At 50.9% G+C, this 27,649-nt stretch overlaps 9 protein-coding genes across 9 annotated transcripts; 6 read left to right on the top strand and 3 right to left on the bottom strand.

Annotated features, from left to right (window-relative positions):
• Nucleotides 1–1,569: 1,569 nt before the first annotated feature.
• BGZ61DRAFT_347994 (uncharacterized protein) lies at nucleotides 1,570–2,280 on the top strand (the record flags this gene model as incomplete). The annotated part of the gene is made up of 1 exon (XM_046240024.1): nucleotides 1,570–2,280. The coding sequence occupies one exon, from the start codon at nucleotides 1,570–1,572 to the stop codon at nucleotides 2,278–2,280; it is 711 nt and encodes a 236-aa protein (XP_046106857.1).
• Nucleotides 2,240–7,704, bottom strand: BGZ61DRAFT_416533 (CobB/CobQ-like glutamine amidotransferase domain-containing protein). Its single transcript, XM_046243389.1, has 15 exons — nucleotides 6,874–7,704; nucleotides 6,637–6,818; nucleotides 6,068–6,518; nucleotides 5,883–5,957; nucleotides 5,730–5,769; nucleotides 5,480–5,674; nucleotides 5,338–5,420; nucleotides 5,248–5,278; nucleotides 4,677–5,187; nucleotides 4,051–4,621; nucleotides 3,473–3,998; nucleotides 3,254–3,416; nucleotides 3,054–3,193; nucleotides 2,951–2,992; nucleotides 2,240–2,893 (listed from the first exon to the last, which is right to left on the bottom strand). The coding sequence occupies exons 1-15, from the start codon at nucleotides 7,495–7,497 to the stop codon at nucleotides 2,460–2,462; spliced, it is 4,068 nt and encodes a 1,355-aa protein (XP_046106856.1). The 5' UTR covers nucleotides 7,498–7,704; the 3' UTR covers nucleotides 2,240–2,459.
• Nucleotides 7,705–7,748: 44 nt separating this feature from the next.
• Nucleotides 7,749–8,157, top strand: BGZ61DRAFT_447832 (uncharacterized protein). Its single transcript, XM_046245407.1, has one exon. The coding sequence runs from the start codon at nucleotides 7,768–7,770 to the stop codon at nucleotides 7,939–7,941; it is 174 nt and encodes a 57-aa protein (XP_046106855.1). The 5' UTR covers nucleotides 7,749–7,767; the 3' UTR covers nucleotides 7,942–8,157.
• Nucleotides 8,158–14,272: 6,115 nt separating this feature from the next.
• BGZ61DRAFT_347443 (amino acid permease/ SLC12A domain-containing protein) lies at nucleotides 14,273–15,964 on the top strand (the record flags this gene model as incomplete). Its single annotated transcript, XM_046239975.1, has 2 exons — nucleotides 14,273–14,417; nucleotides 14,478–15,964. 2 exons carry the CDS (start codon nucleotides 14,273–14,275, stop codon nucleotides 15,962–15,964), a joined length of 1,632 nt encoding a protein of 543 aa, XP_046106854.1.
• A 644-nt stretch (nucleotides 15,965–16,608) lies between these two features.
• On the top strand, nucleotides 16,609–18,120 carry BGZ61DRAFT_492420 (phosphotransferase; the record flags this gene model as incomplete). Its single annotated transcript, XM_046250548.1, has 2 exons — nucleotides 16,609–17,061; nucleotides 17,107–18,120. The coding sequence occupies 2 exons, from the start codon at nucleotides 16,609–16,611 to the stop codon at nucleotides 18,118–18,120; spliced, it is 1,467 nt and encodes a 488-aa protein (XP_046106853.1).
• Nucleotides 18,121–18,935: 815 nt separating this feature from the next.
• On the top strand, nucleotides 18,936–21,615 carry BGZ61DRAFT_447822 (siderophore iron transporter mirB). Its single transcript, XM_046245406.1, has 5 exons — nucleotides 18,936–18,992; nucleotides 19,058–19,557; nucleotides 19,609–19,879; nucleotides 19,933–20,272; nucleotides 20,345–21,615. The coding sequence occupies exons 2-5, from the start codon at nucleotides 19,394–19,396 to the stop codon at nucleotides 21,271–21,273; spliced, it is 1,704 nt and encodes a 567-aa protein (XP_046106852.1). The 5' UTR covers nucleotides 18,936–18,992; nucleotides 19,058–19,393; the 3' UTR covers nucleotides 21,274–21,615.
• Nucleotides 21,616–22,720: 1,105 nt separating this feature from the next.
• On the top strand, nucleotides 22,721–23,170 carry BGZ61DRAFT_530487 (uncharacterized protein; the record flags this gene model as incomplete). The annotated part of the gene is made up of 2 exons (XM_046253564.1): nucleotides 22,721–23,043; nucleotides 23,095–23,170. 2 exons carry the CDS (start codon nucleotides 22,721–22,723, stop codon nucleotides 23,168–23,170), a joined length of 399 nt encoding a protein of 132 aa, XP_046106851.1.
• Nucleotides 23,171–23,516: 346 nt separating this feature from the next.
• Nucleotides 23,517–24,366, bottom strand: BGZ61DRAFT_447818 (uncharacterized protein). The gene is made up of 2 exons (XM_046245405.1): nucleotides 23,773–24,366; nucleotides 23,517–23,695 (listed from the first exon to the last, which is right to left on the bottom strand). The coding sequence occupies exon 1, from the start codon at nucleotides 24,072–24,074 to the stop codon at nucleotides 23,829–23,831; it is 246 nt and encodes an 81-aa protein (XP_046106850.1). The 5' UTR covers nucleotides 24,075–24,366; the 3' UTR covers nucleotides 23,517–23,695; nucleotides 23,773–23,828.
• A 636-nt stretch (nucleotides 24,367–25,002) lies between these two features.
• On the bottom strand, nucleotides 25,003–27,467 carry BGZ61DRAFT_447814 (manganese transporter pdt1). Its single transcript, XM_046245404.1, has 5 exons — nucleotides 26,880–27,467; nucleotides 26,580–26,818; nucleotides 26,220–26,494; nucleotides 25,193–26,164; nucleotides 25,003–25,087 (listed from the first exon to the last, which is right to left on the bottom strand). The coding sequence occupies exons 1-4, from the start codon at nucleotides 27,319–27,321 to the stop codon at nucleotides 25,291–25,293; spliced, it is 1,830 nt and encodes a 609-aa protein (XP_046106849.1). The 5' UTR covers nucleotides 27,322–27,467; the 3' UTR covers nucleotides 25,003–25,087; nucleotides 25,193–25,290.
• Between the last annotated feature and the right edge of the window lie 182 nt (nucleotides 27,468–27,649).

The following is a 27,649-nucleotide window of genomic DNA, read 5'->3' as shown; positions in this document are numbered from 1 at the left end:
TTCAATCGCATCTTGACCAATGCGAAGCTCGTTTCACAGAGCCAACAAGGCCCCCCTGCCTGGACTCGGATCATCCCGACGGTAGTACGAGAGAGCGACAAGCCGAAACTTTAGGCAGCCATATTTCAAGATGCGTGTTGAGGACAGCGGAGAGACAGTCGTGTGACTGGGAAACAGATGTTATATCTACTGTACAAGTAACGAATGAAGATCACCGATGACGGGCATAATACCATACAAAGAAAGGCCGTCGCCTCTGGCTTAAAGACTGGAGTCCCGTCATGCGAACCGCAGCTAGCCAAGTAGGTCATGATCGTCTGCCAAAACCTCTAGTTATCATTTCATCTTGAAGACTTTCCGCCAGAACAGCGTGTGCACTGGCGGATCGAAAACCCGTAGTGCACTCGCGAAGGGAACCACAAAATTTGTAGAATTAAGTACAGCGAGTGAAGCAGGGAAGGAAGGGTCAGCGGGTTGGCTAGTCGCCTCCGGGGTATACGGGGGACCAGTTCGGCTGCGAGAACCTAGATTTGATACTATCGTTGCACGGAGAGTTCTTTTTCCTAGAGTCAAGTTATCATTCCTTACCGCCGACATCATATTGTCAGATATCTTAAAGTCGTTTTTTTCTCCAAATTTTCCACGGTGTTATTATCGACTGTCATTTTGCCGTCGATACCCAGTCTGCTACACTTACAACTCTCGAGACAATACTGTTAATTCCCGAGCCTTGCCAACGTCAATCTCAGCGACCGACTAGATAAAGCGCTCCATGAGATGCTTCACTTCTTTCTAACTATTTTATGGAGTTGATCGCAGCCCAATCGAGTCTTTTGGTCAGGCCCTAACAGGTCAAGCTGGACGGTTTTTGGGAGGTGGGCAATTTAGATGTTGTTTGCGACCTTTTTTCCGCGCCAAATTCGTCCTAGATCTGGGACGCAGTCGGGACCTGTGATTCCGAAAGTGTGCCCCCTCGCGCAGCCCACCAAGAATTCAGCTCTGGAAACCGAAATGGATTTTAGTGTGCTTCAGTTTCGCCTCCGAGTTCTCTGGTAGCCAGAAGGTGGGAACCGAGCCCGTTCGAGACTCCAATATCAATATTGGTTGTGGTCATACGACCATATTCTGCACTTCCTTTTCAGCTGCAACAGGCAAGGCACACCCAAACAGTTTCGGCAGTTGTGTACCTCAGTTGCAAGTTCAACCCTTGCTTGCGGCTGAAGGGGTTCTAGGCCCTCCAGGCTGGTCAGCATCTTAGCGCGAGTTGATGTGCCAGCCAATTGAAGTAGCACAAGTTGCAGGGAATCAACAATCGGCTTGCCTAGAATTGATCTCGCAACTTAAGTTTTTAGGTTAAGTAAATCGATAGCGCCAGAACAAGTGAGGCGATTAACCGATTTAGTACAGAGAGCTGAAGCCACAACTGTGATGTGAGTGCAATCTAAGTGCCAGTAGCCCCCGACTGCTCCGTACATATTCATTTGTTCTCCCCCATAATCTGATCCTTAAACCCCCGGCTTGACACTTGTTTTGTAGACATTTTCGCAAGCTAAGCATTGAGCCGCGATGATGAAATACTTGTTACTTCTCGTTTCTCTGCTGGTGTGCACTTGGGCGTCGCCCACTCCCGACACTGAGCTCTCCATCTTTGACGATGATGCCATCCCTGTCGTGGACCAGCCCGACCTTGAGCACTTCAACTTTACGGCACCCCAGGGCCGCGACGAGGGTATCGAGAAACGCGCCCTCAGCCTGACTTACGTCCTATACGATGTCATCTTCAACGGACTGGATAAAGGAAACCTGCAACCTTTCCGGGTCAAGGGCGAGCTCCTCGTCATCAAGCGAATCCCGTCTCCCGGGACGCAGAACGGCGCCAACCCCGTCGACGTGGTAATCTCGATTGGCAACCCAGCCGGTAACCCTATCGCAGGGAGCATCCGCTACGTCACCAACCGCTACCTCAACCCGTTGCTTAGTGGCAGTAAGGACGAGCTCCGCACCGACTTTGCACGAGTATCAACTAAATCCGGCACGGTCACCGTCTCTGTCGATACTTCCATCGCCGCATTCAACCAACTTTCAGTCTTCAATGCCAGGAGTGGCCTCTTTGCTGATGTCTACAATCCGGCACGCGGGGGTTTCAAGCTTGTTGTGAAGAATGGCAAGATCTCGGGGTGGGTTAACTTTGCGGGGAGGGGGGTCATTTCGGGAGCATCGGCGCCGTACAAAGCGAGAATTGGCGGAAAGGCAAAGCAGAAGGGCAAGATAAGCCTCTAGATAATACTTATTTCTAGAGTTAGACCCTAACCCTTTTTCACTTATATAAATACCTTAGGTAAACCCTCATCTACAAACCATCATCGAAATCTTTTCTGTTTCTTATCCATCCATAGCCGTAAAATCATCCATAAATCCCAAAACACCTTTCAATGAACGAACCTATTTTCTTTTCTTACTTAGCCAACCCACTTGCGCGCATTCAAGAACAGCTGGAACCAAGGTCCATACTGGCCCCACTCAGCAAGCTGGTCTTCGGGCTTCCACGATCCAACATCGGCCATGATGGTTCGCTCCGGATGAGGCATCATAGCCACAACACGGCCATCCCTGCTCTTCACACCGGCGATACCCTGGGGGCTGCCGTTGGGGTTGGAAGGGTACTGCTCCGTGACCTGTCCATAGTTATCGATGTAACGGAGTGGAATGAGTCCGTTGCCGTTGAGTGAAGGCAGATCGCCATCAGAAGCAAACTCGGCTCGGCCTTCACCATGTGACACGACAATGGGGAGAGATGATCCAGTCATACCAGAGAAGAATACCGAGTTGGCTGATTTATCTTCAATGGTCACCATGGAAACTCGGCCCTCAAACTGGGAGCTCGCGTTCTCGACTATAACGGGGTTAGTGATTGATCGCCAAAAGGTGAAATACTTATATGGAGACATACCAAACGTGGGCCAGGCTTCGGCTCCAGGAATCAACTCCTTGACTATAACAGTCACAGTTAGTAATCGCTCATATTGAAACAGAGAGCTTGGAAGTCGACGTACGTCTAGTAAGCATCTGGCAACCGTTGCAGACACCAAAGGAGAAGGTGTCGGCTCGCTGGAAGAAAGCCTCAAAAGTCTTGCGGGCGCCGTCATGCATGAGAATGGATTGAGCCCATCCATTACCAGCACCGAGAACGTCACTGCAACACAGCTGTCAGTCTCGCAACACATTTAACATGGGCGCGTCAGATATTCCTTACCCGTAAGAGAAACCACCACAGGCAGCCAAACCACGGAATCCATCCAGTGAGAAGCCGTCCAAAATGTCGGACATGTGGACATCGACGGCGTCGAAGCCCGCGGCTCGGAAAGCAAAGGCCATTTCGGCATGGCCATTCACGCCCTGCTCTCGCAAGATTGCAACTGTTGGAGTGCCTGTCAGCAATCATCCTTCTACCGAATTATTCAAACAAGCTTACCTCTAGGCTTGTAAACCAGGCTCTTAAGGTTAGTCATGGTCGGTAGGCTGACGTCCGCAGGGTCGAACTTCAACTTGAAGTGAAGACCAGGGTCCTTGTTATCCTTGATGGAATCAAACTCTGACTGGGCACAAGCGGGGTCATCACGGAGCTTCTGCATCTCATAGGAAGTGCTTGACCACCATTGCTGGATCTGAGTTCGGTCCAGGTCAACAAGCGCCTTGGCTTTGTACCTGACGACAAGAGACTGCTTAGATGTGGGTCGAACGTAACCAATTGTCTTGATCAAGCCAGGAGGAGGACCGCAGGTAGCGAAGCAACGCTTGAACTTGATCTCGTCGCTTCGTCGGATCTGGAAAACGGCACCGAGCTCTTCGTTGAAGAGAGTGTCAAGAACCTCGGCGTCAGACTTGGCAAGGTTATCAAGGGAGATTTCAGCACCGCATCGACCGGCGAACATCATCTCGGCGACAGTGGTAAGCAAACCTCCGTCTGAGCGATCGTGGTAGGCCAGGACGATATTTTCCTATCAAAATTGTGTCAGCAATCAATCATCTTGCCTAGCCGAAGAAACATACCTGGTGCAATTGCCACATAGCGTCGAAGAAGTCGCGGACCAGCTCGACGTCGCGGACGTCAGGGACCTCGTTCCCGATCTGGCCTAGGCACTGAGCCAGGGCAGAACCCCCCATAGCCTTGAAGCCTTGAGCAAGATCAACAAAGATAAGTAGACTGTCGCCAACCTCCTCAACACGACGGAGCTGAGGTGTCCAAGTGCTGCGTACATCCTCGACCAGACTGAAGGCCGAGATAACGAGAGAAACTGGAGCAGTAACAGTCTTAGACTCGGTAGTCTCCTTGTCCTTCCAAGAAGCCTTCATTGACAGTGAGTCTTTGCCAACAGGGATGGAGATGCCCAACTCAGGGCAAAGTTCCATGCCGATGGCTTGAACGGCATCGTAGAGGGCGGCACCCTCGCCAGGGTGGCCTACGGCCGCCATCCAGTTGGCAGAGAGCTTGACACGCTTCAAGTCTCCGTTGACAGGACCAGGCTTGATATCAGCAGCACCAAGGTTCATCAAACTCTCGGCAACAGCCATTCGGGCGGAGGCGGCAGCAGAGACTAAAGCAAGAGTAGGCTTCTCTCCCCTAGAAAGGCTGTTAGTAATTGTTTTTAACAGTCAAGATTCTGGGGGTCGCTTACATGGCCATGGCCTCACCTCGACGAGTCTTCTCGTCGACGCTGAAGCTAGTGAGGGTGACAGCAACATCGGCGACAGGAGTCTGCCAGGGGCCAACAAGCTGGTCTCGAACAGACAAACCACCAACAGTACGGTCACCAATGGTGATGAGGAAGCTCTTGGATCCAACGGAGGGCAAGTTGAAGACTAGCTCCGTAGCCTTGGTGATCATCTGGCCAAGATCGGACGAACCGCACTGTTCCGTCATGCTCTTCACGGCATCGAAGGGACGCAGGTTCTTCTGAACTCTCTGAACGTCCTTAGAGACTCTTCGTCCAGGGGGGAAGAGAACATCCATGGGGAGGTTGATGGGGTCGATGGGGGGTTGAGCAGTGGGCTCGCGGTCTGTCAGGACCAGCTTGGCAACGCCACTCTCTGCTTGGGAAACAGCATTTCCAACGACGGAGAATCCGCAACGCTCTCGTCGGCAGATGCTAGTGAAGCGGTTGAGACCATCTCGGTTAACAAGGAGGACTGGGATTCGAGATTAGTCGTGAACTTGCAAAAGAGCATACGTTGAAGTAAAGCACATACCGTATCGCTCCTGTGCCTCGTTACACCAAATCTATCAAACGGACGATCGTTAGTTTTTGTGATTAGTGAAAATCCTGTAATCAGACGCACCTGGAGAGGGGACATGGAGTTGTCGGCGCTTTCGACCTGTCGAAGCTCGAACTTGCCACCAAATCCAGCATCCTTCACAAGCTCTGTAGGTTGTTAGCAAATATGATATTTTTGGGTTCACAAACGGTTGGAAGCTACTGACCAGGAAGAGCATTGGAAAGACCACCGGCACCCACATCGTGGATGAAAGCGATGGGGCTCTCAGGGCCCAAGGCAACGCAGGTGTTGATAACCATCTGAGCACGTCGCTCCATCTCGGGGTTTCCACGCTGGACACTGTCAAAGTCAAGATCTGCGGTATCCTCAGTGCCTTGGTTTGATGAGGCCGCGCCACCACCTATGACATCGATTAGTCTTTTGCTAGTGCAAGATCATTGTATAATAATACTAACCAAGTCCGATAAGCATGGCAGGACCTCCAAGAACGATAACCTAGGGGATTCAAGTTAGTCACTCTCAAAATAACCTCCAACAGAACCTGATATTAAATTGATAATGACAGTTGATTCTGCTTCAGGAGAGGTTGGATATAAATGGTGACTTACATGGGCGCCATCTTCAACGTGAGCCTCCTCCTTGAGGGCATGTTGAGGTCGAACACTTCCGATACCACCAGCAATCTATGAAGTCCAAGTCAGCAAAGGATGCCCGCCGGAAATCAGAGATACGGATAGAATAAGGTATTTTCATGAGGTGAATCATCAGTGTTGCAAGTTGTGGGTTGACTAACCATGATGGGTTTGTGGTAACCCCGGTACTCGGGGGCCTCAGACTCAGCTTCATTCGTGAGAAGAGTTCTGAAAGTTCCAGTAAGGGCAGGGCGACCAAACTCGTTGTTGAATCGCGCGGAACCAATGGGAGCTTCCAGCATAATGTCGAGACTGGAAGCGTAGTGGGAAGGTCGTCCAATATCAACCTCCCAGGGCTGCTTGTTGCCAGGGATCAAAAGGTCCGAAACCCAGAAACCGCAGAGACCTGCCTTAGGGGCAGAGCCACGTCCTACAGCACCTTCATCACGGATCTCACCTCCACTACCCGTGGCGGCACCGGGGAAGGGAGAAATGGCGGTGGGGTGGTTGTGGGTTTCAACCTTAATCAAAGGCTGGACAACCTCCTTGGTAAGCTTCCAGCTGCCAGTGGAGTAATCAGGGGCCCAGAAGTTGCCCTCCTCGCCAGACATACTATCCAGACAAATGTTAATGAATATATCAAACAGCATGCACCATTTTAAATCAAAGCATGTCACAATTCCATAAAGAATGTTTGGAGAAAGGCTTCCAAAAAAAAAAGGATACTTACACAGCAGCGTTGTCGGAGTAGGCACTGATGACATAGTCGGGGTTCTTCTTGTGCGTGTTCTTGATCATGCCAAAGAGGCTGTTGGGCTGGCTCTCACCATCAATGGTCCAAGACGCATTGAAAACGTGGTGTCGGCAATGCTCCGAGTTGACTTGAGCAAACATGAAAAGCTCAACGTCATTCTACATCACGATGTGTTAGTCACTTGGATGTGGGGTTGAAAAAAGTGGCTCATACGGGCGATCGTCCGAGGGCAGTGTACTGCTTGACCAAATATTCCATGTTGGGCTTGTCAAGGCCAAGTCCAGCCTTCTTATTATGCTCCTCGAGAGCAGCGAGAGGACCCTTTTCATCGGAAAAGATGTCGACAACAACCAGGGGGTTTCGGGCTCCGTGAGCGAACATGTCGTCGAGGACAGGAGGGGAAGTGCTGAAGAGCTCGGTCATGCGGTCGTAGATGACATCTTTGAAGGCCAGGTCCTGCTCTCCCTTGTATTCCTCCTCGAATGTGACGGTAACGGCTCGGCCTCGTTCGATGCGGTTCACGGTCTTCAGGCCGCAAACGACGGCGATGCTGGAGGCCTTGGAGCTCCATGGCGATTGGTTTCGAGGGGAGATGAAGATTTCGACAGTCTTTCCATTAGTTCCGGTCGAAGTAGCGGCGGCAGGATGCTCAATGGCCTGCAGAATCTGCTTGACCTTGGCGAGAACGGCCGGGTCCTCGGTCTCGAGATCGACATAGTATTGCCATGATCCGGAAAGCTCGGCGACCTTGACAGAGCTCTGATCGTTGATGCGCTGCACGAGCTTCTGCAACTCCGAAGCCGTGAAGCACGACTCGCCGACCAGAACCTGGTGCATGGTGAAAAGTTGCTGCGCTGCGCGTTGGCTTCAAAGCAGGATGCGCTTTGACGTCGTCGTCTCGTTGTGGCGGGGTTGGAAAAAAATGTCTATCGCCCATGACCGCGGGGTGAATACAGTCACAATTGCAAGTGGGATGGATTGCCGGATCCGGGATAACCTTACTCCGTGACAGGAAATCCCGCTCTCCTGTGGTCTGCAACAAGCTATCAACGGGATCTTGCAGTATTAAAGTTGCTTGGCCCAATGCCTATTGATATATCTTGTCAGATGATTATCCAATTTCTTCGTCCGACATTCCCTCCTGCCTCTAACTACTTTCACCTCATCATTGTCCTCGCACATGTCATGGGGGGGCTCAAGGTGGGGCCGTCAATTCTCCCGACCAAAAATGGTGCACTTCACCAAGCGGGGTTATTGCATCGGCAGTTGACGCCTACCTAGGCAGGTGAGCCGGAAAGATAATTGATCATCGCTTACTAGTCGTAAATAGATCTCTTAATGGACCTAGTTTCACAAGGTACCTCTCATATTATTCTTTCAATTGGGTCGCTGTAAAGCTGTTGCAGGTTGGGCAACTACCCAAAGAGAACAATTCCCATGTCTATAGCATCCAAAAAGATGTGAAGATAGGTCGAAACTACTCAATGCAACTTCGACCTCTGCCCAGAGGATTCTATACAATTAATAGTTCAGCCTTAAGCTACCAACTCAAGTTAAGGTTAGCTTAGAATATCTCCGGGGTGCGGGGGTACAGGCCTTCCCGCCATCACTATTTTCGCCTGCCTTTTGCGGCAAGGTGAAGACAAGGATTGCTATCTTCGAAATAAACGTGGGCACTTCCATTATTTCAAGTAACAGTTTGTACTCCTACACCAAACCTTGAGGATTAATTTCCCCAGGTTTTGGTATATCAACAAACTCCGGTCTACCAAGAATTGTAAAAGCAGATGCAGATGCAGTTCAACTGTTCAGGATTTACATGATAAGCCACCGCTCAACATATCTACTCACATTTAAATCCCGGGGGGCGATACAGCAAAGAATGATTTTAGGATAACCCATGGGCACGATTATTGAGCAAAGATATCATCTACAACTTGTTCAAAGACTGGGTAATGAATTGATGATTCCACGAGAAGGATATATCCAACAGCAAGCAGGACGAAATATGCGTGCTACACTATTCCATGAGAGAAAGGGCGTTTATGCTCGTTAGAAAATGATTGAACAATCCTTCTTATCTTACAAGTGCCTCCGCCATGAAGCCGTAATATGGAAGGAGAAAAAAGAGTCGACCGGATCAATTGAGAGAATGAGACAACTTGAAGGTTAAAGTCTATCGATCGTCTAACACGACGTCATGGGTTTCTCGCAGATGCAAGATTTTATAGTCGAAACCTGTCAGGCTTCTCGATGAGCAGTTTGATACACTGTTCGGTATGTAAGCATTAGACTTGGATGGGCGATTCGTGCCTATGAATCTCTAAGTCGGAGACACCGAGCGAAAGTGTTTGGAGAGACTGCTCAACCTAGCATGAAGGTCTAGCCAGATACTTTGATCAATATGCTGACCCCCCTTACGACCAATCTTTCACAACTACAATGCCGAAAATGCCCATCAGAGGTTGCTTAAGATCAGATAGCTCCAATAAAAAGTCTTGACCTCTTCTAAGCATTCGGGACCTGACCTTTTTGCAACATGTTAAGAAACGCCAAGCCTCTCACGCCCGTTCTGCATGCATGACCAATAAATACGTGAATACAATGCCCCTCAACGTCATCTTGACCTTTGCAGTCTAACGTGTTTATGCAATACCCGGTGATTACGCAAGGGCAGCGTTATACACATCCCTGTTGCCGATTCCCGAGAGCAGGCAGGGTATATGACGCCGACATCGGAAAAGGGACGTGGACCCCTAGTTTCCAAGCTGCTTGCGGGCGCAGCACAAGGGTTAAGGACCGGTTGGTCCTGGCAGGTATGGTACATGCGGATGAGAGTCGGAAGATTTTTGAACGAAAAGCGGGCTCATGTGTGGTCTGGTAGATAGCTAATTTGACCGCAGAGTGAGGACGTGGGGGGTCAATGAAAGCGCCAGTTCCACTCTCATCGTCAGCTGCATCATTCTCCTTCTTTCTGAAGTGTGTACTGTCAGGAATAGACACTGTCTGTTAAGAGCGGACAGAAGGCGCAGGAAGACGAGTGTTTGCATCACTCGCCGGTGTGTCATGGGGGATGAGATGCTAGAACTAGGCGAAGGCAGGGCCATCCTTAAAGTCAATCTGCCCTCGCCTAAATTCGACATTGGATCAAAACAGGCTGCAAAAACAAAGAGTATTGCTATTTGCACAGACGGTAAAGTACATCAATACGAAAGAGAATCCTCGATAATACCGTACTTGATACAATATTTGAGTAAAGCAATGGTAATCCGACTCGGTGTATTGGTATTTATTATTAATTAGTTTTAGTTTTATTTCTATCTTATTCTATGACCTTAGCCTAAGCCTGCTCCTAACAACACGCATGAGTTAGGCGCATGGATTAAGCTGAGCCTCACTGTGTATTAGTACGAAGAAAGGTGTGTACTTGTGAGCGAATATCGATACCTAAAAACAACCAGGGGTGCACAATGCAAGGCAGCTCCCTAAACAGGAATGACGGCCGGGTGGCTCCATGAGTTTGAAACCCAGGCCTACCGGAGGTCCCGGGAGCTCGGCGTCAGTAGTGAAGAAACACTGGTCAGTGCGAAACGCTGCGCGGAAACCATTTTCGATGCTATCGAGTGTTGTGTTGCATGGATTGCGGAAAATTAAATTAGGAAAACAGGCGCTCGAGATCTGCGAAGCCGCGAGTAGCCGGGCTGGCGCCATGCACCTGGCGGGTGTGGCGTTTGGCTATTCCATCACGGAGAGCAACTTGTAATTTGACGTCGCTGAGGAAAATCCTGCAGCCGCCTGATGAACGCCCGTAACATGATTTTCAGGTCGCACTGGAACGAGCGTTTCCAGGCGAGGATATGGAAGCGGGTCCCAAAAGCCAAGCCGGTCCTTTGATGCGGGCGGTACAGTCTTGGCTTTTGCGGCCCAATCTCCCTGGTTTGTAAGAGTGGGCGCGGCCATTGAGTTTGGTAAAGGACCGAGCCAAGCGTTCGTCAGGATTCCCTGGACAGAGGTTGATGTTGGATCCCGGAAGGATTAACAAAAACCCCTAATACGTGTTGCGACATTCCGCCAGTTTGGCACGCGAGATGCTCGTCGAGAGAAACTGCAGATCCCTTGTTGGGCCCCCCTCGTCGTCAGCACCGCGCTCAGACATCTTTCCAACCGCCTTTAGCCATTCCCATGGTTGCGTACCGCGTGGAGCATACGTTCTGCGGACGGATCCTTCGGAGTACGCACGCATATCAATTATGGTCTTGCGGATCTTGCGCCAGCTGAGGATGGTGAGATTTTCTGGGCGGTAAACGAGGCAAACCGCCATGTGGCCCAAATCCCGGCTGCAGATATAGCCAAGACCTTGGAGTCACAGTGGATAGGCTTTTGGCCTGGGGAAGCCAAGAAAATGCCAGCCGAGGTCTTTGACCAAGTGCAGGCCTCCAACAGACCATGTCGGGCCAAGGGAGCCTATTATGCGGAGAGCGTTGTTGATGTTATGTAATGGAATCTTTCCCCAGATACCAAGACCTCACGAGAGAGGCCAGAAGCGAGGAACAGTGCTTACGTCCCCAGAGTCAGGAGGAAAAGCAATACATAATACGGGGCCTGATGGGGCGGTGGGTTTCGATGAGACCACCTGTATCTAGATCCACGCACCATCACCAGATGATCATTGCGGAGCGTGCAGATGCCGGACCACGAGCGACAACTTGAGAAGTGGTTAAAACCTTCTGGAGAGAGCGCCAAGACATGCAGAAGAGGAAACAAGAAATCAGCGCGCGACCGAGGTGATCGGCGGAGGAACGACTAGCTTTTTGTCTAGTCTTTCTGGGAGGAATCCATCCTTTGCATGGTTGAGGTCGCCGAAGTGCAGCAGACATGGGTTGAGCTCCACCGCGCCCGTCTTGTTAGCATCCATGTATGCACGATGATAAGACAAGCAACATGCGTGCGAACCCAGCTGGACAGGCCGCCATCGAGTGTAGTTCGACAATGGCGAAGATGAGTTAGGGCCGGCAGGTAGTACGACTGTTGCGTAAAGGGCGCGCACTAACACCAACCACGAACTGCGATGGCCCAACGGGCTAGCCAGGGATACGCCGCCCAAGGTTGAACCGCGGTGCGCGACTCGACCAGATGAGAGTCACAGGCCAGTGCAGGGAATGTGTAGCCAAGACATGCGCTTGCATGCGGTCACGAACGGAGCAAAAGTAACAAGAGCCGTATTGCTTAGCATTGGCCGTCGACCAGCATGCAGTGGAGAGGAAAACGCCGTCGCACCAGGTTAGCTTGGGGCTAACGCAGGCCGAGTTGGGCCTTGCTGAGCCGAGAGACTAGAAGACACAAGGAAGCGGGAATGGAAACACGGAGCGGATGAGGCTCCAAAGCCGACCGCGGCCGAAATCGCTGGGAGTGGACGGAGGCGGGACTCCGTTGCGTCGTCGCCCGCCGGAGATACGGGAGCATTGCTACGGCGTGGCGCTGCGGATATGGCGAAGTGAACTCCCGCATAGCTGTCCGGCCGGCGAGCGAGCAACCAACGGCCGACTCCAGAAACGGCAAGCCAACGCGGCGTATCGGTTGTAGATGGAGCTTCTCGGTTGTCCGCCCAGAACCGTTGCGATGGAGACTCACTGGAGAATCGAGCGAATGGAGACCGCAAGCCTGGAGATGCTTGGTCTCGACCACGTGCGCCAAGCTGTGAAAGCCGTGACATATCAACCTTTGTCACGACGACCCTCGTCACTGCGCCATTTGAGCAAATGGGCGCAGGGCGCAAGTCGCCAACGGGGAGAAAATTACGTACATTTGGATGTACCGCGCAGGTGGCTTGGCGGTTTGGCTGGTGAGAGGCGAGTTGGAGAAACAGCCGAAAAATGATTTTTCTGCTAGCTCCAAATCCCCAAGGTAAAAACTCCAACAGCTGGTGGCACCGTCACACCCTCGCCACCTCCCCATGCCACTTGCGCCTTGCTATGACGGAGCCGCGAACCCTTTCCATACTGGGAAGTAAAAGTGTATTTTTTCTGTCTGTGGCGTGAGGATGCCATCGGAGATCCCTTCCGCTAGGCTTGGCGGCTCGGATCATGGCGAAGCCAACCACGGGCGACGGCTCTATCGCAGCGATCAGGTGAATCGCATCGCCGTCGAGAGTGGGAAAGCAACAAATGCGCTCATCCAAGGTTCAGTATCAACAGCTCCGCTCTGTGAATCATTGCGCCATGTCACACAGCTCGAAACTCCCTGTCGACGCAGCTCCAGAACGGATACCCTCTGGCCTTGGAGGATCAATCACGCCCTGAGGGACGCCTTCGGCGAATAACTTGTGCCATGCTTCAACCAATCCAAACCCCCCCCCCACCACCACCCCTTATCACGGCCAAGCGCCTGGAGCTCTTCGAGAACGCTGCCGCTTCAGGCCCAGCGTTCCCCACCATCGCGGCCCCCACACCCTTGTCCACGCCCTGGTTTAGCGGCCGCGCCCCTGTAAAGTCCCCGTCGCTCGCCGCCGTAAGCCGACGCCCAACAGCGGCGCAAAGACGACGATGAAGGCCAACGGCGACTTGGGCCGGCCGCTTTCACGCTGAGAGACTTCAACTGAGCCGGCTTCTGTCGGCCTTCTCTGACTGTCAGGGACCCCTCGTACGCCCCAGGCGCGATGCGCGATGCGCGGTCTAAACGCGCCCGGGCCAACGACGGTCTCGCCGGAGCATGTCTCAAAGGACGATGCAGCGGCCCGCAGCAGTTGGACGGCTTTGCGGCAGCAGATAGTTGTGGCCCGGAACCCTCACGATGACAAACCTATCTCGCAAGTGGCACCTGAAGCAATTGGGAACAATGTATCCCAGGGTCAAAGACCCATAATTCACTGCGAGCGATCGATGGGACGGTTGCAGTCTCTCTTCGGTCCCCACAGTTCCCGGCGAACAGGACTGGGCCGGCCATGTAGGATCCCTTCCTGAAAGGAATCCCACTTCCAAGGCTCCATGTAGACGGCTCTTGGCATCGTATGGGAGGGGTCGCAATGGACCATCCATTACCACCGCCGTTATCAGCCCCGTCAGTACTCGCTCGTTTATTCGTGGCCGGTATCGTAGTCATTGATATGTGTAGAAGCAGGCAGTCAATTGTCTGGAGCCCGCATTGCCTCGGTGGTGTAATAAGAAGACGTTGCCACCCTGTTGCGTCTCCCGCTGTCCCAGTCTCCCATCCACATCTCCAATTTCTAGTTTCCTTTGACATTGGTTGGCTACGGAGTACTCCGTACTTCTTCATCGACTCTGGCCACCCCGGTCTCCCCGCCTCATCGTTACCTCTTATTAGGTAAACGTAACATCTGACCGTCACACCTACCAACCAGTCGGCCACTGACCCCAACCCCGACAAAAAAGACCGGCGCATTCCCCATCTGCTCCCCAGGTCCATTTCCCCGCCTTACCCCGAAAGTCCCACTCGCCCCAGCTCGCAGGCGACACCCTAAACTTTGGGACAGAGATAAATATCCCATCCACCCGCTCTTGTCAACTCGACTCTTCTCCCCGGACACGCCAATCCTTTCTCTTTTCATCTGGACGGCCCTTTCACATACACAGACTCGCCAATACACGACTCCACTATGGCTGAGAAGGATAGCGGCAATGGCTTCGACCTCAACCAGGAGGGCAGCCACCAAGGCCAGACAACTGAGTACAACCTTGCCGACTCACACGACCAACTTGAGCGAGGTCTCAAGAGCCGACACATTCAGTTCTTGGCTCTGGGTATGTGCTGATTCGCCCGTCAAAATGGAAAACAACAATGACTGACTTCTTCCGCGATAGGTGGCGCCATTGGTACCGGTCTCTTCATCGGCTCCGGTGCTATCCTCGCTCGAACCGGCCCTGCTCCTCTTTTCATGGCCTACCTCTCCATGATGCTGATGGTCTGCATCATCATGAACATCCTCGCCGAAATGGTCACCTACCTTCCCATGCGCGGCATCACCGTCCCCTACTTCGTCGGCCGTTTCGTTGATCCCAGTTTGGCTTTCGCCGCCGGCTGGAACTACTGGTACGCCTACTCCATGTTGGTCGGAGCCGAAGCGGTTGCGGCCGGTATCATCATTGACTATTGGAACCCTCCTGTCAACATTGGCCTCTGGATTGCCATTGTCCTTGTGGTTATGCTGGCTCTCAACATCATCGCTGTCTCCTTCTTCGGAGAGGCAGAGTTCTGGTTCGCGAGTATTAAGCTTATTACCATTTGCGGTCTCATCATCCTCGGCATCGTCATCTTCTTCGGCGGAGGCCCTAACCAGGATCACATTCGCGGTTTCCACTACTGGAAGACTCCTGGAGCCTTCATCGAATTCAATGCGAAGGGTTCTACAGGCCACTTCCTCGCCTACTGGAGCGCCTTCATCAGCGCCGGTTTCGCCTTCATTACCTCCCCGGAACTGATCGCCATTTCTGCTGGCGAGGCCGTTGCCCCGCGACGAAACATCCCCAAGGCCGCTCGTCGTTTCATCTGGCGTCTCGCCGTCTTCTACGGTGTTTCCTCCCTCCTCATTGGTATTCTCGTACCCTCCGACGACCCTCAACTGCTTGGCGCCTCCGATGCTAGCGCCTCCCCCTTCGTCATCGGCATCCAGAACGTCGGTATTCCTGTTCTTAACCACATCATCAACGCCGCCGTCCTCACCTCTGCCTGGTCTGCCGGTAACTCTTTTCTCTACTCCGGAAGCCGAGTTCTTTACTCCATGGCTCTGAACAACCAGGCTCCCAAGTGGTTCCGCATCACCAACAAGTACGGTGTCCCCTGGGTTGCTGTTCTCTTCACCTGGGCATTTGGCCTCCTCGCATTCCTGAACGTCTCCAACTCCGGCGCCACTGTTTTCAACTGGTTTGTCAACATTTCTACCATCTCCGGCTTCATCGCTTGGATTGTTGTCATGATCACCTACCTCCGCTTCCGCCGCGCTATGGAATTCAACAACCTGCTCGAGTCGCTGCCTTACAGGACCCACTTCCAGCCCTACGCCACCTGGATCGTCCTCCTCATCGTCAGCATCCTCACTCTCACCAACGGCTTCTCCCTGTTCATTGGTGACAACTGGAACACCCAGAGCTTCATCGCCGCTTACATTACCCTCCCCATCTTCTTGGTGTTGTACATCGGTCACAAGCTTTGGTTCCGCACTCCTCTGTGTATCAGCATCCAGAACATTGACGCCATCACCGGCAAACGTGAGATGGACGAGCTCGAGGCTTCAGATGTGCCTCCTGTGCCCAGGAACTTCCTTGAGAAGGTCTGGTTCTGGATCGCCTAAGCGATGGGTTGTTTCTAGCATTATATATCAATGTAAATAAGCGTACATAGACGCATGGTCTCATAGAGTAGTCAATATTAATACTCGCAATTACACTACACGATATCCTCGCAGCGCTTCGTACCAGAGCAGATGGATTGAGGGAATATGGTTCACAATATCACCAGTAACATGTAATTAAATACTACTACCTTGATATCATATCATTAACAAATATGAATTAGACCGATAGAGACTAAGTTTTCTGGAAACTTGGAAAATCCTGGAGAGGAATTGGCGCAAGTGCGGATTGGATAATCAGATTAAAAATTGCCTCGACTACTAACAAGACAAGCGAGCGGGGGAGGCCAGATTCATGACCAGCCCAGCCAACGCACTATTTGCTAGCCTCAATAAGACACTGGCCGGGGATAAGTTTATTCCTGCTCCTATCTCCAAAATAAATATGTCGCTTGTGCCAACGCCAACCCTTCACACCACGTCGATGCTCATTATATGCTCATACGACCTGACGCAATAAGTCGCCCCCTTCATGCCGAGACTTTATTGCGCAACTGAGAGATCAATTACCCATCCACCTCTTTGTTGGGCTATCATATTGCACGGTTTAGCCAAGGCTCATTTTTGAGCGAACCACTTTCACCATGTACGACGGCCAAGAAGAGCTTGACAATCTTGTATGGGACAAAAACGATGACGACGGAGATGAATCACTGAAGCAAATGCGACTCAAAACCAGATGTCGCCAAGTGGAAGACCTCTCGGAACAAAAGTTTGGGAAAAAAGCAACACTGATGTCGTCATTAATCATTGGGGGCTTCAATATTCTTTATAGAATATCCCTCGAGGGACTAACCTGCGATGTTATGGTTCGGCTGCCCTGTCCAAATCTGGTCCAGTTTCCAGAGGAAAAGACCATTCAGGAGGCTGCAACCGCAGGTTTCATTGCGAAGAACACCCAAGTCCCTGTTCCCAAACAATACTTCTACGGTCCAGATTCTCCTGTCGGACCCTTTGTTATCCTACAATACATCCAAAATTGCGGAAGTATGTCGGCGAGACTAACGGCACCCAACGACGACCCAAATGCCCAGCACGTTCTGAACCCCAACATTTCGGAGGCTACGTTAGACAATCTGTAGGGGAAGGCGGCCCGTTGTCTTCTTCAGCTCTCTCGACTTAAGTTTCCTCGAATTGGATCTTTAGTTGAAGCCGAAGATGGCTCCTACAACATCGCTGGGCGGCCCATTACCCACAATATGGCTGACATGGTCCGGCTCGCTAACATCCCTCGCGCGGTTCTTCCCCCAAAAGACAAAGCATATGGCACTGCAGACGAATGGTACGTCGCTTTAGCGGAGATGCATATGGCGCAGCTCGTCTTTCAGCACAATGATGCCATATCGTCAGAGGACGATTGTCGCAATAAGTACGTTGCCCGCCAAATCTTCCGGATGTTGGCGAAACAAGGTCGACTTTCTACATTTGGTTTCGCAGAGGATGATTGGTCTGCCCAATCGGCCAAACTAGCATCTTCAACCCTCTCCCCGGCTCCATCTGGGTCAGATTCCTTTCGACTGTGGGGTGATGATCTTCGAGCAGGAAACATTCTTCTAACCGACTCTGATGACATCGCTGCTCTCATCGATTGGGAGTTCTCATACGCTGCTCCGACACAATTTGCGCTCGATCCGCCTTGGTGGCTACTCCTCGATCTGGCCGAGACTTGGGCCTCCGGCATTGACGACTGGAAGCACATATACGAAATGCGCCTCGAGACCTGGCTATTTGCTATGAAACGTGTCGAAGCTGAAGAAAACATCCAAGACTTTCATTCTCTGCCTGTTCCATTGTCTACCTATATGCGAGAAAGCTGGGAGACAAGTCGGTTTTGGCTGAGCTACGGCGCGAGGAAGAGTTGGGCATTCGACACTATGTACTGGAGGTACCTCGATGAGAAATTCTTCGGCGACCGGGAAAGCGATATTCCTCAAGAAGCTTTATGGAAGACCAGAATACATTTGTTAAGTGACGACGAGAGGCGGGCAATGGAGCCGTTCGTGGAAACCAAGTTGATTGAGTCAAAGGAAAGGATTATTGTGGACTGGGAACCAGAGAAAGCGAGAGAACGTTTGTCAGAGCTTCTCTTTGACTAAGAGATCTATTGTCGCCTTGGATGTATCGCATGCGCTGATGCGATATCAGAACAGACATGAGGTAAAGGTGAAACAAGGGTCGGGCAGCCGCGGGAGAAAGAGAACGATATAGAGGCGGGAGACACAACTTAAAATCACAAACTTTTTGTCAGTTCGGCAGCTTCCATGTTGATAAATGCCAAGAATGAGGGGGGGCTGCACTGTTGTACGATTTCGCCAACTTCGTATTAAAGATGGATAACCACGCCACGAAATTGTGGCCAGCTGGGATGCTCGCCAACCGAGGCTCACAGACTTGGAATCAGCCTATTTTTTCAGCGTTTTTCTGTGAGCTAGTGAGCTAGTAACATAGATGTAGGGCCCAGCACCGTGAAACATTAACGTAAAACCACTAGCACTGGATTCGAGATTCATTGACATACCACGTTCAGTCAGATACGGCTATGAGTGCGTCATCGCTGTTGGTTCTTCTCCATTGTTTCTCCTCCAACATTCGGTAGGTCGCAATATTAGGACCTGTTACAGACCAACTGTAAATACAGGCATAATATGCAACCGGGCCTTCCGTCCTAAATAAGTGACAAATACAAGACGCCATTAAGGTGATCTTTAACTAAAATCAGGATTGAGCACATTCTTTTTCCGGGGCTCTCGCGGGATGAGGCTCCAGTACGCCTTAACATGGGATTCTCATTCGTTCAATCGTAAAACTGTAACGATATGTGGATCTCGACTGTTGCCGGGCTAGCCGTCGTATTACCTCCATGGCTTGGCTTTGCCCACTCAAACTAAACCAACAGTATGTACGTAACACTTCTCCTTTGACCAACGTACGCACCTCGTCAGACAATCCCGAATATCGTTTTCAATAGGTGAGTCTTCGATTGGAAGCTAGTAAAATGGCCCTCGTGGCATCGTAGCATTGACCGCGGTGCAGTGGCGATTTGCCAGGCACCTGGCTCCGGGATCTTCAGCTGAAAACGGGCATTGTGATTCCGAGCAGATATCGACTTCGTGCGGCCACTAATGCACAATTCTACGAGGTTATCTTATCTGATGGCATGATCAGATCGAGCTGTATCCCACGCGATGAACGCCGCCCCACGCAAGCGACGAACCGGTGCCACACGGCCGGTAAATCAATGACTAAAATGTTTTGGGGGTCGTCTATTTAAACCATTGCAGGCCCTTCTTTTGATGAAAGGGGAGAGAGGTAGATTCACTGTCGATATTCGGCCACAACTGCAGCCTGTATTCCGAAGATCTGTTTAACATGGCCGACAAGATAGCGCCAAGGACCGACGGGGTCGAACCGGTGCCTTTCGAGATGGAGGAGCCGATAAAGGAGCCGATCGAGAAGGTCCAATATGGTGTCCAACTAGCCGAGGCAGTCACTTTGTCCTGGACCAAGAGATCGTTGATCGTCATGTACATCTGGTGAGTCGAGGAGCCGAAACAGACTGAAGGTTTTTACTGATACTTGGAAAGCATGTGGCTCTTGTACTTTGTGAACGCTCTTCAGAACAATCTCACGTCAAACCTCTCGGCCTACATCACCAGTGACTTTTCAGAGCATTCGCTACTCACTGTCATCAGTACCATGACCAGCATCATGACCGCAGCTTGCACGATGCCGATCGCCAAGGTTCTCAATATCTGGGACCGTACTGTTGGCTTTACTTTCATGATGGTAGTCGCAATCATCGGTCTCATCGTCATGGCATCCTGTCACAACATTACTACATACTGTGCGGCACAAGTCAGTAAACCGCGCGAATCAGGTTGCGCATAAATCGCTAACATGTTGAATAGGTCATGTACTCTGTTGGATTTACTGGTCTCATTTTCACCGTCGACGTGATAACATCTGACACTTCGTCCTTGCGAAACAGAGGTCTCGCGTTCGCCTTCACAGCTTCCCCCAATATTATCACCGCTTTTGCCGGATCCCCCCTATCCCAGCAATTCCACGAGTCCAACTGGCGATGGGCTTACGGTACTGTCTCGATCTTGTTGCCTGTTGTTGCAACACCTCTCCTCGTTACCTGGTGGTTGGCAAAGCAAAAGGCGCTGAAGAACCACGTTATTGAGGACACGACCCCGACGCGAACTTGGATGGAGAGTTTCAAATATTACTTTGTGGAATTTGATGGTAGGCACCAGCTGATTTATCACCACCAACACTAACCTGAGACAAAATGCTGATGAATGCCTCTAAAAATAGTGATCGGAGTCTTTCTACTTATTGCAGGCTTCTCTCTGCTTCTTCTCCCTCTCACCCTCGCCGCGTCGCAAGGCAACAAGTGGAAGACAGATTACATCATCGCCATGATCGTCCTCGGTGGAGTTTTTGTCATATGCTTTGGTGTCTATGAACGTTTCTTCGCTCCCAAGCCATTCATTGCCTATCACCTATTGTCCTCGCGTACAGTCATTGGTGCTTGCCTTCTAGACTTTGCTTACCAGATTGCGTACTACTGTTGGAACAGCTACTTCACGTCGTACTTGCAGGTCGTGTACAATACTTCGCTCACCAATGCAGGCTACATCAATTCGATCTTTGACATGGTTTCGGCTGTCTGGCTTCTGGGTGCGGGATTCCTGATGAGATACACCGGACGATTCAAGTGGCTTCTGTACATTGCTGTCCCATTGTACATGCTTGCCGTCGGCCTCATGATTCAATTCCGGTCGCCCGGCCATAACATTGGTCTGATTGTCATGTGCGAACTGTTCATGGGTTTTGGAGGTGGTACGATGATTCTTGTTCAACAGATTGCTGTCATGGCGGCGTCAAAGCACGAGGACTACGCGGCAATGCTGGCTCTCCTCAGTCTATTTGGCAATATTGGCGGCGCCGTGGGGAACAGCATTTCAGGTGCCATTTGGACCAACACCATGCCTAAGAAGCTGCGTCAATTCCTGCCAGCAGACAAAAAGGCCGAATGGGAGACTATTTACGACGATCTCACAGTGCAGCTGACCTACCCTGTTGGCTCGGAAACGCGAGATGCCATCGTCGCAGCCTATGGAGTGGCGCAGAGAAACATGTTGATCGCCGGAACAGTCATTATGGCCTCGAGTCTTATTTGGACTATGATGATGAAGAATATCAAACTCAAGAATCTTGAGGGCATGGGTGTTGTCTTCTAGGCAACATTTTTGCGGTGTCATTGACGGAGGTCCATAGCTATTGGAAGACCGAAATACTCGAAGGCAGATGGGGGAAAATCAGCTCATCACGGCCGCTTAAAAGTGCAAAGGGCCATTGGTAGTTACGCAAGTTTACCAGATTGACGAAAAATAGGAAACTGTGGCTTCATAGTCGTGTATGATGTTCATCAATGGGTATCCAAACACCCTTGCCGTAATAAATTTCGTTCCCTCATAGTTGATGGCACAACGACGGTCAGTACAGGATTATCAGTAACAATTTGTAATTTCGAACAATTGCATGCGGTCTAAGTGTTATTAATTGATCATGTGTCCTCTAAATTATCCATCATGTATCAGTGCTCCAATTGACACACCTCACTACAAACTTAATGTCTAAGATTCAATCCCTAAAATCTCTTGTGTAAGTTCTCTTTCCTTTTCCATTCGTATACAATGTATTACATGCATTCAAAGCACACAATATCGTATTATTAAAGACACTCCTGGATTTGTCCCCAGGAACCCCGAATATTCGGCAGCTAGTAGGTAGACCTTAATTATATATGGCTAGTCCATAACACTCTCGCGACCTCTGAATATCTATACCTGAGCCAGTCCAGTTTTTATACCATCGTTCTAGGGACGATTTTCAACATCGATCCGTCGGCATCTGAGAAGGGAGAGGTGGACTAGGGTCGGTTGAGCGTAACACATGCGCCTGGCCCTTTGAATATTTGTAGTGCTCTAAGTCTGTTTACGGACGAAATTGCACAACAAATATGAAGAGCAGACAGTAAAGATATCCTCGACGTTTAGAGATAAGACTCAAGACTTAAAAGGAGACACTACCACGTCACATGAGCGGCAACACCTCAAGCCGCAACATGCTACTCCTTCAGGGAATCTGATTTTACGGGTCTCGCCCTACATTCTTTTCTCCATGATTCTACGAGCTCTGGTGAGCTGGGTATTCTAAATCAGGCTCTCCGGGTTTATTCCCTGACGTCAGTCCGTATTTCGATCCAGTGCGGTCGTTTTTATCTGCAAATGACCCATCAAAGAAGAATCAACATTCGGCTCCGTGAATATAATTTTAGGTCTGGGTCTAACAAGTGCCGCATGGATCAGTGGTAGTTTTGGGTGCTCAAATTGGGGTATCAAAATCATGACAAAAAAACTGAAGACAAGGAAAACATTCCTAATCAACACGGAACTTGATATTACCAATTTGGAAATACTTCAAGTCATTGTTCAGGGTAGAAATGGAATCGCAAAGTGGGGTGGCTATCATCGGCGCAACTTAGGTCGGGTCATCCTCGATCCGAGAAATAACCTCAACTCTAAACCAACTCAGCTTCATTCGAGACTCTGTTCTCCTCCACATGAATCAGGCCATATGACGGTTGACGAAGATATTTATTTCGGTCCATAGAATCACCACAATATGGCCTCGGCATCTTCATCTACCTGGAGCTCACTTGGACTTGGAGTAGCCGTAACGTGGGTCACACTCGGTCTAGTCGGCATTTTCCAACCAGCTCGATCAGCACAAATATTCGGAGTATCATCACCAACCGAGCCCAGTGGTAAGGCCGACAATACGGGTATCGCAGTCATCCTCGGCTCTCGAGATTTCGCCGTCGCCGCTGCCCTGTTCGCACTGCATGAGGCCGACAAGCATGAAGAGATGGGTACCGTGATTTTAAGCACCATGATCATCTGCGGGGCAGACATCTATCTTGCCTGGAAAGCGAAGAGGGGTTTGGAGTAAGTAGATATGGTAAGCTAGCCGAAATTACATATATCTAACATAATCAGAATGGTCATCTTCACAGTCGGGGCTTCTGTATGGGGAGTCATCGGTTTGGGATTAAAGGGATTTTTTGTTGAATAGGTGTCAGAACAACACGGTCACACTTAACTTTGTGTAGCCATGACATCCTATAATCCCAACAGAGCCAGTATCTTGCGGGTTGAGCTCTATTACTTCTCGCACGTAAGGTTGCGTTGTGGTTGTGATCTGGTGTAAAAAAAGTTGTTGACACAAGCCTTCTGGAACTTAGATAGATATGGATACGATTCCTTTCATGCTTAAAAGTCACGGATCACTGTAGGCCTGCTTGAAGATGCCTTGGTCTCTCAAATGAGGAAATCAGTGAGCTGCCTCACTTTGGACGGGTTGGGTTGCTCAAAATCAGGGTCACCGAAATATTGTTATGCAGAGACAAATGAACTTTCCATGAGGTATATAATTTCCATGTTATTATCTTAGTCGCACAGAACATCATTGAACGAGAATAGTACAAGGTGTTAGACATGACGGCCCTTCTGGACGGCCGTGGGCGAAATGCGGCATATCTCATGTGCTAGTAGCACGACTGTCCATGCTGCTCGGGCATCGCTTCCCGTGTTAGGTTGCCTGAAGAATCGCGAGCCTACCATTAGCTTACTTCATTTCGGATGGATATTGTACTCTTGTTGAAGAGGGAAGCGAACCATGTCGAGGTCATTTGTCGGACCAAGGGAACCGTCAAAACATTTGATGGCGATGCTTAGGACCACCACCACCGGCTTGAGCTCTGTCGCTTGAGGTCATCGAGCTTTGCAGAGAACTTCGACCGCTCTTGGTCGCTCAGTTTGGTTCCCACGGCATCCAGGACCTTCATGTGCTCCTTCTTCAGGTCCTCGAATCCGGCGTCCAGCTCTTTGTGCCACGGGTACAGCACGAAGACCTGGAAACACAGCGCGGAGCTGGCTACCACGAAGTTGGTCACGGAAATGGCCCGGGTGACAATCATGATGCCTGGATGTCTGGGTGACTGGAAAACCCGCGATGCTGACCGTTGGATGCCTGGTCGCGTGTTGGCTTGTGAAAACTGCCTCAAGGGCTCACTGCTTACTGCTCACTGACGTCAAGTCAATTTGGTGCGGGCCGCCGGGGACAGGTCACCCAGATAGAAGATAAACGGAATGAATTCGAATGTCAGCTGCACAGAGTAGGTGAAAGGGAGGACGGGAGGTGGGAAAACGAGATTAGGCGCAATTGAGGTTACATGGAGAAAATGCAATAGGAAAAAAAGAAGGTTTCACAGCAGAACTCGGTATTTTCTCCGGTACCGGAAAAGTCCGCGTTCTCACATGCCGCTCGGTCCGAGGACAGGAATTCAAAAAGTGGTCTGATCTTTCGAGTACTACGTGGTACGGAAGTTGTCACGGGTGGATCACTGGCGCTAGACCATTGGCCACGGTCTAGAATCATGTTGCATTCGGCTGTCAGTTGGAGGGGACACCCCTGCGTACAGCAAGCAGGTTGATCTGGCATCGGCTAGAGATTGATAAGAAACGTGAGAGAGTAGGACACTCTTAATTCTGGAAAATCGAGGTAGCCGACGATGGCCACGTGGTGCGCGACAGCGGATGCATGCCTTCGATTCTGAAAATAGATGAGGCTACCACGGTGGTGCCGAAAGTACACCCATCTCGCCCTATTGTGTGTCAGGGGTGTTGCTCGCAGATCTTACTCAAAAGCGGATGGGAATTATGATATAACGTAAAGGGTTTTTTTTCCTTATCACCTGACTGAACAAACGCTGCCAAGGGTAAAGTCGACCAGAAATGACAGGGCTGACCGTCTATTGCCTTGGGTTTCCACAGGAGGCCTCCTTCACAAACCGGTGCCTCTACCAGGAATAAAAAGTGTCGATCAACAACACCAGATCTTCAAAGTGTCATTAACAATTTACTGAATTATTGCATTAAAAGCTCATAGAGGTATTGCCTCAAATCAGCACACCTTAGCCGTTGCCAACATGTATGCTGTCTCCCAATACAATTGCCCCACGCTTGACGTAGATGTACCTCAGCAACCGGGAAAATGGAACCAAGTCCAGGCACGCAGCTTACAGGTTCCATATAGCGGGGGAAACCACCCCCAAACTGCGAGAACATCGGATCTCAGAACCTGCAGCGCAGGACGAAAATGGCTCGACACCGGGCAGAATATTGTCTTTCCGTTTACTGACCCTTTCCTAAGAGAACCAGATTGGCTATATTCATTCCTGCAATGATGACCCAGACTAACACCGCAAAGACAGCGGTATACCAAGAGTTGGCCATCTTCACACTTCCATCGCTGGCTCTCCCTGGCTCCGTGGACCCCGAGTTGCGCCGGACTGCGGTGTTCTCTCCGACAAGAGTGGTGTTGAACCCGGCGCCGCCAGCTTGAACTGTCATGTATTTTTTGCGACACGTGAAGTAAATCAAGGGAGCCGTGACAAATGGCAGGACGACGCTGAGGACGACCTGGGATGCATTCAGTGCCTGGCTCAAGCCAGTTCGGCCCACCGCTCCGGCGATGATGATGCTAGGCGTGATGCTGATGCTTCTCGTCACGAGTCGGCGAAGCCAGGGTCGCATTCTCCAATCCAAGGCTCCTTCGCTGACCATCTGTCCAGCAATAGTGCACACGACGCCGGCCGAGACGCCAGAGAGAAGCAATGCGAGAGCAAAGACTGTCCCGGCTGCTGGAGATATAGATTTAGAGAGCAGGCGGTGGATACTGAAGATATCGGCATCAGGTGCGTCAGGGTCATTGTACAACGAGGCTCCAGAGACGATAAGAATAGCCGAATTGACAAACAGCGCAAAAGTGAAGAGGGCGACGGCAAGCTCCGCTGTTGCGACCTTGATCGAGTATCTTATGGCTCTCAGGGACGGGGTATAAAAGCCCTTGTCGATGCCATCACTGATTGAAGACTCCTGTAACTGGGGAGGCAAAAGGCCATGCTTTTCGTCGTAGGCTCGGAGGCGAGGTTGGACGATTCCCGAGCCAAGGTATAGGCTGTGCGGCATGACTGTTGCGCCAAGAATGCCGCATGCTTGGTAGAGGCTTCATCTCGTCAGATACCACAAACTCAGAGTCTAAAAAAGTAAGAAGAACTCACCCTTTTTGCTCAATGATCGCACTAGATGGCAAATATCCTCTGAAGACATCTCCGACGTGCGTGCCCTTGATCAAGGATAATTGGAAGCAAAAGCAAACTACAACAGCGAGTACCAAACAGACAATAAAGAACTCAAAGACTCTTAGTCCTCTCATAGATCCGTGGGGCTGGTAGAAGAAGAGGATGATCATCACATCAAGAATCGAAAGGGCGCACCCGGCCACCAAGGGTATGGCGGGGGCAAGTAGATTCAGGCCTATAGCAAAGCCGATGACCTAAATGAATTGTAAGCGCTCGACGGTTCATTTTTTCAGGGCATGGCACAGCGCGACGAAGACGCGAGATCCTGGATGGACATACTTCTGCAATGTCTGTTGCGATGATGGCGATCTCTGCGAAGAAGTAGAGGACCAAGTTCAGCCACCGCGGGAGATACGCTCGACAGGACTCGGCGAGATTGAGACCAGTGACTGTGCCAAGTTTGATGCAAAGACTCTGAAGGAAGATAGCAAATAAATTGGCGAGAAGAACGACGAACAACAGCTTGAAGCGGTAGGTTGCTCCAGCGGCGACGTCGGTAGAGTAGTTCCCGGGATCGACTTCGCAAACAGTGCATTAGTTCGTCTGTGGGGTTGTGCCAAGGAATGAATGGCGGCTTACTGTATGCAACGGAGATCATGAACCCTGGCCCGATGAAAGAGCCAAACTTGAGGATTGCATTCTTCAAGCGTCGAATGGGATTTGAGCCATCTCCGCCGTCGTTGGAGGATCCACGGCGAGACGCATGAGATGGCGAGCGAAAGGGGAGAGGTGCGGTTGAGTTCAATGCCGCATCCTCTCCCGAGTGCTGGCCAACGGCGACTTCATTGGCCAGCGCGGGAGTCGTCCCTGCATGGCGGACGTCTGGATCCGAACTGGGCTTATCAGGCGCACTTGGAGGCGCATTACCAATTGACCGACTTTGACGGACTCTCTCCAATTCTCGGGCATTGGCGGCGCCATTGAGGTCCTCGTTGGCTGTCACGCCATTGGAGAGCGGGCTGGGGTTCTGGTTGTAGCCGTCTCCCTCGTACGGCTGCTCTATCCGCGACGTGCGATTCATGGCCCAAACGTCCAATTGAGGTGCACGGCACGTGAGACAACGGGAAGCAGCTCGAGCGACCTTGGAATGGGAAATATCTTTGACCGCTTCAACGGCTCACGGTTCAAATAAGCTGTCGGGTGGAACCTTGCACCACATCAGGTGATTTATGGAATGCTGCTCAGTCGGTAACAATCGCGAAGGTGCACCACGAGGGAAGAGAATTCGCCACTATATTGATACCGGGTAGAATGAAGTAGCCTACTTCCCTATGCTCTTTTTTTTTTTCTCAAAGGGGTTGGTTTCATGCTGCACAGTCGCTGCATCTGCGCCGTAACAACGTAGAATG

This window comes from Ilyonectria robusta (genome assembly GCF_021365365.1).
Source record: "Ilyonectria robusta strain PMI_751 chromosome Unknown BGZ61scaffold_6, whole genome shotgun sequence".
Classification (NCBI taxonomy): Eukaryota; Fungi; Ascomycota; class Sordariomycetes; order Hypocreales; family Nectriaceae; genus Ilyonectria; species Ilyonectria robusta.
The sequence above is the reverse complement of the archived record's forward strand: the minus strand, read 5'-3'. Positions and strand labels throughout refer to the sequence as shown.

Coding starts and splice junctions, on each gene's coding strand:
- BGZ61DRAFT_447822 (XM_046245406.1), top strand. CDS start 19,394: ATGGCCGACAAGATAGCGCCAAGGACCGACGGGGTCGAACCGGTGCCT. Junction 19,880..19,932: donor CTACATACTGTGCGGCACAA/GTCAGTAAACCG, acceptor CATGTTGAATAG/GTCATGTACTCTGTTGGATT. Junction 20,273..20,344: donor TTACTTTGTGGAATTTGATG/GTAGGCACCAGC, acceptor CTCTAAAAATAG/TGATCGGAGTCTTTCTACTT.
- BGZ61DRAFT_447832 (XM_046245407.1), top strand. CDS start 7,768: ATGATTATCCAATTTCTTCGTCCGACATTCCCTCCTGCCTCTAACTAC.
- BGZ61DRAFT_447818 (XM_046245405.1), bottom strand. CDS start 24,074: ATGATTGTCACCCGGGCCATTTCCGTGACCAACTTCGTGGTAGCCAGC.
- BGZ61DRAFT_416533 (XM_046243389.1), bottom strand. CDS start 7,497: ATGCACCAGGTTCTGGTCGGCGAGTCGTGCTTCACGGCTTCGGAGTTG. Junction 5,770..5,882: donor ACGTTGAAGATGGCGCCCAT/GTAAGTCACCAT, acceptor TGAATCCCCTAG/GTTATCGTTCTTGGAGGTCC. Junction 5,279..5,337: donor ACTCCATGTCCCCTCTCCAG/GTGCGTCTGATT, acceptor TCCGTTTGATAG/ATTTGGTGTAACGAGGCACA.
- BGZ61DRAFT_447814 (XM_046245404.1), bottom strand. CDS start 27,321: ATGAATCGCACGTCGCGGATAGAGCAGCCGTACGAGGGAGACGGCTAC. Junction 26,819..26,879: donor CATGATCTCCGTTGCATACA/GTAAGCCGCCAT, acceptor CTGTTTGCGAAG/TCGATCCCGGGAACTACTCT. Junction 26,495..26,579: donor TCGCAACAGACATTGCAGAA/GTATGTCCATCC, acceptor CAATTCATTTAG/GTCATCGGCTTTGCTATAGG.